General features: G+C 44.5%; 1 protein-coding gene across 2 annotated transcripts in view; it reads left to right on the plus strand.

Annotated features, from left to right (window-relative positions):
• ADAMTSL3 (ADAMTS like 3) overlaps positions 1-12,953 on the plus strand; it is a 1,638,295-nt gene that overhangs the window by 1,531,395 nt on the left and 93,947 nt on the right. For both annotated transcript variants that reach the window (XM_069625001.1, XM_069625002.1), the window contains one exon: positions 5,290-5,473. In XM_069625001.1, coding sequence (XP_069481102.1) covers positions 5,290-5,473 — 184 coding nt within the window. The remainder of the gene's footprint in view (positions 1-5,289; positions 5,474-12,953) is intronic.

Consider the following 12,953-nt stretch of genomic DNA (forward strand, 5'->3'; position numbering starts at 1 on the left):
TCCATAGCTTCTGTCCTGCCCTGATTCAATATTGCAAAGGTGAGAAACATTACTCACTAAGACAACCATACCGCCCTTATCCCAGACAGGTACAACAAGACAAAGAGACAATCTAAGCTCAAGATGGCAAAGGCAGTCATGCTAAAGTTGCAACACTAATAGGCACATGCATTAGACACAAACTAGATATGCACTCCAGATGAAGAACACACACACTAGGTCAAACCTGCATTTAGACATGAAAAATATTAGCATAGCAACCACTAGACATGAAGAACACTAAATAACCAATGTTTATGGTGACTACAACATGAATATCACACGAGTATAGCTCACAAACATAGAAAACAGGGTATAATTGGGCAGCCATCTTCTGTAAAATGGACACTACTGCATGCTTTTAACTTGGCCATAGCCTCAGATTTTGAGAGAACTGGAAATGCTGAATACACAGAAATACAGAGCTCTGCAGAGCTCAGGCGGTAGCTGCCAATTAGAGCCAAGGTTAAAGCGAGATAGGGAGCATCGGACCGGCGGAGTGAAGGCACGAGATAGCAGTTCCTCAGACACACACAGGATACTCCCAGCTTCATTAAAAGTGTATATGCATACAACCGTCCTTTGTTTACTAGGTGCACTAGAATAGCAAGCCAACCAAACTCCATGAGGTTTAACTCAAGAGTGCCCCTAATGGAAACAGAAAACACGAAACATGGTAAAAGGAGCTAAAACCCCAATAAATAAGAGATCATTCCATTTAATTCACGGTCCTCCAACATGTGACTCATAATTGGTGAACACTAGCCATTCATTAGCTGCCAGCATAATTTGGACACCTGCAAGACTCCCTGAAAGTACACACAGACATACGCCACCTTGCAACTGCAAAGTAATTACTCAAATCTCATGGCCTGAGGATGAAGGAAGGTATCTTCGTTAATAAACAAAGGACAATCCATGAGCATCTCTCTCTCCACACAAACCGTCAAGCTCATATCTTGATGACCTGTCAAGTGTCCAAGGTTGGTTAGTACGAAGCCACCCAATCAAAATTTGTAGTGTAATTCCACTAATCGAATCCCAAGCCAACTGATCCCCCAACAAAAAGGTGATGTTGTTTTACCTTTATCTCAGTAAGGGTGGTCTCAGGTGTGGCCATCAGATAGGTTTAGCCCAATTAAATGCTTAACCCCTATTTAATCCACATGTAGCCACATCCATTAACCAATCCCCAATTCCTGAAGGATTTGTGAAATTGTGATGATGTATGATGCCATATTTGACTTATTTAAGATACTTTAAGAGTTGTTTTGTATTTGTTTGCAGGGAGCCTCAAGATGTGAATTATTTTATGCTGTCCCTGCTTTATTTGGAGGATAATAAAGTTGGGTTTTGCCTTGCACTTTGTCTCTTTCACTATTGAGTCTGGCTTGGATTAATTCCAGTACCTCTGGTATCTACTCATCCCTGCTCCTCTTCTATCCCTCCACCCTCCTTATAACCCCGGGGGGTGCCCCCCTCCTTGCACAGCACTCTTTTGATTCCTAGCTAGGTATGCACATTAAAAGTAATCACATATATAAGTAAACATATTGGTCACATAAACTCTTTCTCCTGCCATAAGGTACCCTCTCCAACAGCAAGACCAACATGAAATGGGAAGTCTTTCCTTGATGTGTATGACCATGTGACTGAGCCTACAGTCTAGTAGAAAAGGACAGAGAAACCAGAGATGTGAAGAGAGAAAATATGAATGGAAGTCCTGACAGAACTCTGATGCAGAAGATGCAGGGTAAATGCTGGAGAATCCAGTGGGGCAAGCTGTGCAACAGAGAGACACGGCTGACATCAGACATTGAACCCTACGCGCAACAGCAAGGGCAAGATGAGGCGAGATGAGGCACAGTCCCAGAAAGCAGAAAAATAGACCCTGCAGCAGCGGATCAAGAGCGTGAGGTGGAGTTGGACAGGCAGGCGTTGCACCCTCATGGAGCCAGTGGAAGAGAAGACTGATAGGGAGGTGAGCGTGAAGGAGTGGAGCAGGAGACAGAGAGACAGAGGTGAGTGGACCCCAGGCTAGAGAGCTTCGTGGATGCTCAACATTGGAGAGGAAGTGAGCCATAGGGAAGACCACAGGACAGGGAGTAGATGTCTAAGCAATACACTTGCATTTCAAATTATTAGGGTGAGAGAGGCTGCTTGTGGTCTTGCAGGCAGTGTTCCAAGAGCCATTGAGAATGGGAACATAAAGGGTACTTGTAAAGGGTACTGCTTCATGCTGCAACTTGAATGCATGCTCCTTGTGCCTCTGTCTGTTTCGGCACTGGCTACCTCTGATCTCGGGCCCAAATTCCTGCCCACCCAGCCGCATACCTGCACTGCCTCCTGGCAACCCTTGCAATTGGGTCTGTATATGCAACCCTACAGTCCCCTCCCCTTCCTGCACTTATTAGACACCGTTTGTCTGTGCCTTATTATTGCACTTGCCACCAGCTGGCCACACTACCTGTTGTTGTTAAGTCATGTGTTGAGTACTTTCCACTCCCCCCCCTGCCCCTTGCACATTCCCCCTTCCCTCTCCCCTGCACTTGCACGTTCTCAATGTCAAGAGTTTTTCTGTCCTCCCTTGTACCCCTCCCTTGCCTCGTCACACCCTGAAACACTTGTGTATGGGCGCGATGTAAATAAAATATCAGATCATATCATAGAGAAACAAAGTGTCTGAGCAAGTCCCTGGAGGCACTAAGATGGATAGCCAAGAGAAATGTTACATGCTGGAACTTGAAGTTCATTAAATAAAACCACTATATAAACCAAAATCTTAAGAGAACCGCATGTTGGACCTTGAAGGCCAAGTTTCTAGAGCCATGAAAAACAGAGTATAAAGAGAACCCCTGTACGTTGGAACTTGTAGGTCAGTTCCTGGACTCGTTGAGAAACGGTATGTAAAGCCAAATGTTGCATAAAACCCAAGATCCTTGAGCCATTGAGTAATACAGTGTAAAGAAAATGGCTTAATGATGTAACCTGAAGGCAACTTCCTGATCTCTTTTATAAGCAGAGCGTAAGGTGAAACACAGCATGCAAACCAAGAGCCACTGAGAAAGAGCTAGAACCATTTAGGAATGGAGTGTAAAGTGAAAAATTGCCTGAAGACCAAGACCCTAAAGCCATTCAAAAATGGAGGGTAAAGGGAACAGCTGAATGTTGGGACTTGAAGTCAAAGGTCCCTAAGATATTGAGAATGATAGCAAAGAAAAGGATTGCAGGAAACAGATTATACCAAGAAAGGTTGTGTGCTGGAACAGGAAGGCAGATGACCTAGAGACACTGAGGCTCAGAACCCAGAGAATCGTTGCCTGCTGGAACTTGAAACTCCCAGAGATAATTGGGAAACAAAGTATATGTGTGAAAGCTTGACAACAGAGTTTGTCTGAAAGCTTGACGCAAAATGCCCAAGTTCATTGATAGAGAAATGCCATGGCAAAACAGATACAAGGACTAGATATCTAAGCAACCTGACAAATATGTGTACATTAATAACATGTTTTAAACTCTATTGGCAGTGGGAGTGGGGTAAGCAACAAATAAGGTTGCTCGGATCGCGGACTGAATCCCACAATCCAAGCTCTCATTCCGAGGAATGTGACAGTTGCTTCCTTCACCCCGCCATCTGCCCCCACCCTTCCTTCCCTTGCCCTTCATTTACTGTCCCGCCCACTCCCACTTACTTGATTCCATTAGCGGCGTAGGCGCCCATGCCACAGCTGCTGCCGCCCCACCTTCCTGCTGGCTGCCATGGAAATGGGTCAGGGCCTCTGCTTGGATCCCGGTCTATCAACTCTGTGGTGGCCATCTTGAGTACTTTTTTTGTGTGAATGAACGGGACGCCGCAAGGAGTTCCGTTCATTCATACAAAAAATATGACAATCAGCACCCCAGGTTTCCGGATTGCAAACCTGGAGGCTCATAGCCGTAAGCACCCGTTCCACAGGCTGGAACGGGTGGAAATGGCACTGGGACCTACGTTAAAGGCTCAAACGTATTAACTCAGGCCCCGGCCCGTTACCACCCATTCCAGCCCATTGAACAGGTGCTCATGGCTTAAGTACATTGTCCTATGTCAGGAGTCTGCAACATACGGCTCTCCAGATGTTTTGGACTGCCACTGCCAGGATCCCTTACCATTGACCAGGCTGGCAGGGGCTGCTGGGATTTGTAGTCTAAACCATCTGGAGAGCCAAAGGTTGAAGACCCCTGTCCTACGTCATCATTTTTTCGAATCATCACATTCAACAGTTCCTTTTGCACAGATGCACATATCCTATGAGTAGATCTGCAGCATCTAAGTCAGCCTACGTGCCCACAGATGCACATATCCTATGAGTAGATCTGCAGCGTCTAAGTCAGCCTACGTGCCCACAGATGCACATATCCTATGAGTAGATCTGCAGCGTCTAAGTCAGCCTACGTGCCCACAGATGCACATATCCTATGAGTAGATCTGCAGCGTCTAAGTCAGCCTACGTGCCCACAGATGCACATATCCTATGAGTAGATCTGCAGCGTCTAAGTCAGCCTACGTGCCCACAGATGCACATATCCTATGAGTAGATCTGCAGCGTCTAAGTCAGCCTACGTGCCAACAGATGCACATATCCTATGAGTAGATCTGCAGCGTCTAAGTCAGCCTACGTGCCCACAGATGCACATATCCTATGAGTAGATCTGCAGCGTCTAAGTCAGCCTACGTGCCCACAGATGCACATATCCTATGAGTAGATCTGCAGCGTCTAAGTCAGCCTACGTGGCCTTACGCCTGACAACACATGATGGGAAAGATGTCAAATGTGAATGCACAATGCAGGAAAAGTGCTGCATCTTTTACTGATTATTGAGCTTAAGGTCACTTGACAAGAAAGATGGTTTGTGAATGCGATACATAAATAAAACATTTCCTGCCTAACTTCTTACTTATCGTAAGCTTACTAGCTGGTGTTGCTGCATAAATCACAGCAGCGTTACTCCTGGTGGAATTCTGCGCGCACCACATGGATCATATCATAGAAGTAGTTTGGTTTCCTGCCCAATGATGTGCTCATTTTTACTCGAATAGAGCGACCAGGCTCACATTTTCGTAGATGTTTTTGTACACTCACGTATGCCTAAAAAGTCTTGAAAACTCTTTAAACAATAATTGAATAATCGGGCTTCATGCTTCATTCAGTGACTACATTGGTGTACTTGAAATGGGGGAACTCTGCAATTGGCTACTTTTTTCATTGACAGACTATAAATGGCAAGACGGGGAGTGGCAGTCGTGCTCTGCAACCTGTGGAAATTCCGGAAGTCAATTCAGAAAGCGGAACTGCGTCAACTCCCAGGGACTTAAGGTGAACGAGTCCATGTGCCAACACGTTCCTCTGCAAGAGGCCAGTTACCAGCCCTGCAACGTACACGACTGTGCCGCAAGGTATGAACGACAACAACTCTTGTGCCCTACTTCTGTCGAATGTTTTGGGGGGGGGGGGGGTAATACAACATTTTTAAAATAGTTATCAAATTTGGACTGGCTACATTTACGGCAGCATCAAAGCGTATGATTCAGCTGCGCACCAGCGCTTGATGCACGCCTGTGCATTGACAGATTGTACCATGTGCAGGGTGTGCATGTTGAGCCTGGTGCAAAATGCTACGTCGTGTTATTCGTGTTTGTTTTTACCCACGTTTCCTGGTGCAAATCCCAAACATGGAATTTTCTCAAGTGCCATGTGAACCTTTTTGAAATTGCACATATACTGAAAAGTTTGGTGTAAAATAGTGGTGGAAGTTTAACGCTTCCAGGAAACAATAATGGAAAAGTATATATAATCCCTGGCTAGGTGAACCAATTCCAAATCTGTAGAAGGTAAGGCAAGAACATGGGAAGGTAGATAACAGACAGGTGACTTGCGCAGGTGTCGTAGCTTGCTGGCTCTAGACTAGTCTGCATCTAGCTGTATGCTGCAATGTATCTTGTGTTGCTTTTAGATTCATACTTTACAAAGCTGCTTATTTAAGGACAGCCCGCTATCACTTCTAGCAGCACATCTTGAGTATACATTGTGCTGTATCTAATTGACTATCCTGTGTGTAGCCTGTATTGCACCTAGCTGAATATTGGAGAGCAGCCTGTATTGCACCTAGCTGATATCCTGTGTATAGCCTGTATTGCACCTAGCTGAATATTGGAGAGCAGCCTGTATTGCACCTAGCTGATATCCTGTGTGTAGCCTGTATTGCACCTAGTTGAATACTGGAGAGCAGCCTGTATTGCACCTAGCTGATATCCTGTGTGTAGCCTGTATTGCACCTATCTGAATACTGGAAAGCAGCCTGTATTGCACCTAGCTGATATCCTGTGTGTAGCCTGTATTGCATCTAGCTGAATATTGGAGAGCAGCCTGTATTGCACCTAGCTGATATCCTTTGTGTAGCCTGTATTGCACCTAGCTGAATATTGGAGAGCAGCCTGTATTGCACCTAGCTGATATCCTGTGTGTAGCCTGTATTGCACCTATCTGAATATTGGAGAGCAGCCTGTATTGCACCTAGCTGATATCCCGTGTGTAGCCTGTATTGCATCTAGCTGAATATTGGAGAGCAGCCTGTATTGCACCTAGCTGATATCCCGTGTGTAGCCTGTATTGCATCTAGTTGAATACTGGAGAGCAGCCTGTATTGCACCTAGCTGATATCCTGTGTGTAGCCTGTATTGTTTTAACCGAATATGTGAATATAGCCTTGTATTCATTTTAGATGCATATCAGAATATCGCCTTGTATTGCATCTAGCTGAATATTTGAGTGTAGCCCTGTCTTGCTTTCATCAGGGTATCAAAATATAGCCCTGTATTGCACCTTGCTGAATATTTGAATGTAGCCCTGCATTGCTTTTTAATGAATATCCGAATATACGCCTTGCATTTGTTTAGCTGAATATCAGAATATAGCCTTGTATTGCATCTAGCGTAATATTTGAATATAGCCCTGTATTGCTTTTATCTGGATATCAAAATAAAGCCCTGTATTGCACCGAGTTGAAGATTTTGAGTATAGCTCTGCATTGTTGTTAGCTGCATATCAGAATATAGCCTTGTATTGAATCTAGAGGAACATTTGAGTGTAGCCCTGCATTTCTTTTAGATGAATATATTCTTTTTTTGTATTGAGTGCTTATAGTTTAATCAAACCTTTGTACTATAACAAGAAACACATATACAAATCATTTCAGTTACACAATTATCAAATCCTTAAAATAAATTAAGAACATTCCAATTGACTAAAAACATTGATTAACAAAAAAAAATAATTTCATCGGCATATTAACAATATCGTGCTCAATTGCTAGACAGTTATAAATACGCAATACAAGGACAAAACATTTCAAACATACGTTATTATAGCAGCTTTTTTTCTAACATCAGGAGAACCTCTTTCCAGAGATATGCCGCTTCCCCAATCATCACCACCGCAAAATATTACAACACGTATACATGAGAAACGTCTGATAAAAGAGGAGATTACTGTCTTGGGGCCCTAGGTTTGCAACCAAGCTTGCTAAGATCTGTTACTTTTTTATATAGTGTGCTTATTTTTTGATGCAAAGTCACCGGATGTGTTTTTGAGGTGAAGCCCACACCTCCTTTTCTGTATTGTCAGGGGTTATCCTGGATACCTTGCTGTTTGTTTGTTTTTACAGAAATATATTTTCGACACCATTTATCATTTGGTGATAAGTGTAAAGAGAGAGTTTTTATTCATCAATTTGTTTGTTGCGGGGGCTCATGGTCCCAGTTATGGTCAGCCGACACGTGTTTCGACCCGTGGGTCTTTATCAAGGCTAGTTGTCATTGAAGGTTGCCCCCTGTGGGGTCCTGGGATGATTGTGTGCAGTCAGTCTTGTATAAGGCAGCTGGGCTCCTCATTGGCCCTGTGTAGTGTATGTGGGTGGTGGTGTCAGTGCGTCCTCGGTAATGATACACGGTGTAGAAAATCTATTTCTGTAAAAACAAACAAACAGCGAGGTATCCAGGATAACCCCTGACAATATGATAAAAGAGGAGCAGTGCTTTAAAAGATACTGCAGAGGGCTTCCCCTAAGAAAGCCAGATTTGGCATAGTCCACATATCGCTTTTTCTTATGCAAGCTGTTTATATTTATCAAGTGATCCCAATCCACAGTTTTTGTTTTTAGCTGACGGAGATAGATAGGACAATACTCGTCTGCAGGGGGAAATAATCCAATAGCTTTTAAGTACCACTGCATCGTTGCCTTCAGATTGGCAGACAGCTTATTTTTGCGACTAGCCTCAGTGGTCAAGGCGATGAAGCCCGATATGGGACAGTTACCAGATCAAGCCCATCTGAGCTTGATTCCAAGATTACTTCGCCTAAACTGCCAAAGCACCTTGAGTGAAGTTAAACCCAGCTTACCTCTGAGTGCCTCCACCGGGACCGCTTGTGGTTCCCCCAAGATGGAGCGCAGAAGTTTCCCCTCAAAGGAATCAAACCACTTAAAGTATTTTGAGGGTAAAGCTTCAATGCTGTAGAGCACTGCAGGAACAATGCTAGCTTTATACATTTCAAGGAATTACTGCTATTGCCAGTCTTCCTCAAAATGAGATGTCAGACAGCAGACAATTTTACATAACTTTTTGCCTATGTAATTTTCATAGAAGGCGAGATTGGGACACAGGGTAATAGGAACTCACAGATCTATATAGGTCGCCACCACTTCCATTGGCTCCTTCCCAATCTGCCACCAGAAATTAGACTTACCTTTTCTTTGTGAGCCCATGACCACAATTTTAGTCTTCTTATAATTTATCAGCATGCAATTGTTGGTTGCATACTCATGTAATGCATTCAATGAACGCTGAAGGCCAATGGCCGTGCAATCCAACGAAGTAGGATCATGGCCATGTGCTAACCAGGGGACGTGCTCACTCTCAATACGAGGTGGAAAACTGCGGCAAGCACATATAACCTGGTCCACATCCGGTACATACAAATTGAAGAGCAGGGGTGCTAAAACGCACACCTGTGTAAGTCCTTTATTTGTTCAATTAGGCTCTGTTACCTGTCCTGTTTGATCAGTTCTAACGACGACTGTAGTATCAGTGTATACACATTCTATGAAATACAATAAAAGGGGATCAATTCCCCATTTAAAAAGTTTAACCCAGAATAGATTTTGAGAGACAGAGTCAAATGCGCAGGCATAGTCTATAAAGCATATATTGGAGTGAACTACTGCTTTGTCTTATAGTCTGAATACAACCTTGTATTGCAGTTAGCTGAATATCCTGTGTGTAGTCTGTATGGTTTTTAGATGAATATCATAATACAGCTGTATGGCATCTAGCTGAATATCCTGTGTGTAGCTTGTATTGTTTGTACAAAATATAATACAGCTCTGTATTGCATGTAGCTGAACATTTGAGTATAGCTCTGCATTGCATTTAGCTGAATATCTGAATTTAGATTTGTATTTTGTAAGGAAGACATGGTATCAACAGTAAGACAGACACAAGTGACCACAGTTCGAAGGTGTTTATTGAACTTCAATTGGGTTTGAAAAACACCCATCTTATCCTAAATCTAAAGATGGGAGCAAGCTACAACCATCAAATAATAATAACTCAGTCCTAGTGGTGTCTTGACAAAGTAAAAGGGCCTGTACTAATAAACATATTGCCAATCCTTACCTCTAAATGCAAATAGAGGGGGAAACAATGTTATGCAAAAGAAAAGTGTTCAAGAAATGATGTGTCAGGATATTCAAGTCATTGGTTTATCTTCCCCACATTTTCAGCACGGGATAAGGCAGCACACACAAGCTAAGCACAGTCTCTGGCTTCTCTAGCATGCGGGTGCAGTTCAAAAGTCCAACATCACGGCTTTCTACACCAAAGTCTCTTTGCCGTTTAAAAGTCTCTTCTTTGAGAGGGCTTGATGCAACAAACAAATAACAAAGTTCCTTTATTTTCAGGATTCTCCTGCGCACACTTTTCTCAGGTGATTTACTGTTCACCTTGGATCCCCCGCTGCCGGGGTCAAATCCACTTTAACATAAAGTTTGTTTTTCACATATAGACAATTTTCTTAGGATTTCCACATATCCAATTGCTTGGGTGACACACGGTTCACCTCGGATCCCCCTCTGCCGGGCTCAGATCCATTGTAACACAAAATCTTCAGCCAGTCTCCCTCTGTCGGGCTGGGACCAATTTATCTACATGCCATCAACTTTCTTCACCGTATCAATATCAAAGACTTTCAATTGTGCACAGGATTTTGCTTGACTCGTTGCAGGACCACTTCTATTCACAATCCTTTGCCACTCTTTCACTTTTGTCAACTCTCAGCTGGACATCTTACAGAGACCTTCGATTGAGCATGCACGTGGTGCCGGACCACTCACTCATAGGTATCATACATTTTGGCTTCAAAGTTCAATCACTCATCTGCAGTTCAAATTTACTTGCGTTGGTTATCAAACACATTTCACTCAATGTTCTCAGATCCAGCGCTCGCCATACAATATTGCCACTTGCAACCTTGGCTTCAATACAGGCCGGTCTTGTATCGGTCTCCCCAACTCACGGGCTGTGTTGATTTCACTGACGCTGCTTTCTTGTTGGAGCCAAGGACAGTACCACGGAGGCTGGTGATTCTTCCCGCCTTGATTACTGATGCAGGAGGGCCCCGGGTTCCTCTGACACACAATGCAGGATTCCTCAGCTTGGTTTCCTGGTCTTACACTTTCTATTCTTGAGGTTTTGTGAAAGTAACGGTTTTTTGTTGGTCAAGGGAACTTCCCTCCTTGTGATCCCCTTCAGTTTAGCTGCCTTCCTCCTCATTTTAAACTGCCATCTTGAAACTGCTGTTTCCTCGTCTGCTCTGCCTCGCTCAGAGTGTGCTCTTGTGTAATGGAAGTCAGGTGTGCGTGATGGTCAGTAATTGCCGCACCCTACATGACCATTCTATTGGGACACGTCAGGTACACCGCTCGGGTGTTAGTCTATTTTCTCTCAAAGTGAGCTGCCTGTGAGAAAATGTTCACGTTGTGAAAGGGGGGGTTACGTTCCCAATTACCCTACCTGGTAGGATGGGGTAAAGGTTTTACAGGGAAGGGGACACCATCCAGTGTCTCACTCCCACTCCCCAAAGACCCAGCACTCAGGTGATCCTCCCGCACTGGTCCACTGGCAGTAACTGGATCCAAAAGCGATGGCCGTGTCCTGACGACCTGGATGACAGATCCCCAGGGACTAGCGGGTAAGACACCTTCTGGTTTGCTTCCCCACATTTTCAGCATGGGGCAATGTGGCACACTCGAGCTTAGCACAGTCTCTGGCTTCTCTAGCACAAGGGTGCAGTTCAAAATTTCAACATCATGGCCTTCTGTGCCAAAGTCTCTTTGCCATTCAAAGTCTCTACTTTCAGAGGGCCCGAGGCAACAAAAGAACAATAAAGTTCTTTGCTTTTTGTATTTCACATATACACAATGTTCTTATGTGATTTACTATTCACCTCGGATCCCCCTCTGGCGTGCTCAGATCCACTTTAACGCAATGTTCTGTGGATGTTCACGTATCCAATTTCTCGGGTGATTCACTGCTCACCCCGGATCCCCCTCTGCCGGGCTCATATACCCTTTGACACAAAATCTTTAATCAGACTCCCTCTGCCGGGCTCTGACCAAGGTATCTATTGTAACACAAATCTTTACTGTATCAACATCGAAGACTTTCAATTGTGCGTGGGATTTTGCTTGACCCGTCACAGGACCACTTTGATTCACAATCCTTTGCTACTCTTTCACTTTTGTCAACTCTCAGCTGGAGACCTTGGATTGAGCACACAGGCGTTGCCGGACCACTCGTATCTTGGTTTCAAAGTTCACTCACTCATCTGCAGTTCAACTTTACTCGTGTTCGTTATCACATGCATTTCATACAATGTTCATGCCAACGCTCGCCATACAATGTTGCGGCTTCAACACAGACCGGTCTTGTATCGGTCTCCCCAACTCACCGGCTGTGTTGATTTCACTGATGCTGCTTTGTTGTTGGAGCCAAGGACAGTACCTCAGCAGCTGGTGATTCTCCCCACCTTGATTATCGATGCGGGAGGGCCCTGGGTACCTACGACACACCATGCAGGATTCCTCAACCTGGTTTCCTGGTCTTATGCTTTATATTCTCGAGGCTTTGTGAAATTAACAGTTCCTTGTCGAAAAGGTCAAGGGACCTTCCCTTGTTGCATTCCCCTTCTGTTTCGCCGTCTTTCTCCTCTTGTTAAACTACCATCTTGGAACTTCTGTTTCCTCATGTACCTTGCCTAGCTCAAAGTGTACTCTTGTGCTTCGCCTTTTATCTGTGTGCGGAAGTGTAATGGAAGTCAGGTGTGTGTAATGGTCAGTAATTGCCTGACCTTGCCTGAGCATTGTATTGGGACATGTCAGGTATACAGCTCGGGTGTTAGTCCGTTTTCTCTCATAGTAGGCTGTCTGTGAGAAGGTGTTTGTGTTGTAAAAGGTAGGGGGACTGAGTTCCTGAATATCCTACCTGGTAAAATGGGGTAAAGGTGTTACAGGGAAGGGGATACCGTGTCTCACCATCCGGTGTTCCACTCCCCGAAAACCCCTCACCCAGGTGATCCTCCCGCACTGGTCCACCCCCAGGAACTGGATCCAAAAGCAATGGCTGTGTCCTGGTCACCTGGATGACAGATCCCCGGGGTCTAGTGGGTGAGACACCTTCTGGTTTCTCACAAATGCAACAATCTGAATATTTTAAGCATAGCCCTGTATTGCATCTAACAGAATATCTGAATTTATCATGCTGACTAACCCACAGACCAGGGGGGCACTCTGGTGCACTAAAAGACCAATCGACCTCCCCTGCA

This window comes from Ambystoma mexicanum, chromosome 11, assembly GCF_040938575.1.
Source record: "Ambystoma mexicanum isolate Mex_15411 chromosome 11, UKY_AmexF1_1, whole genome shotgun sequence".
NCBI classification, from domain to species: Eukaryota; Metazoa; Chordata; class Amphibia; order Caudata; family Ambystomatidae; genus Ambystoma; species Ambystoma mexicanum.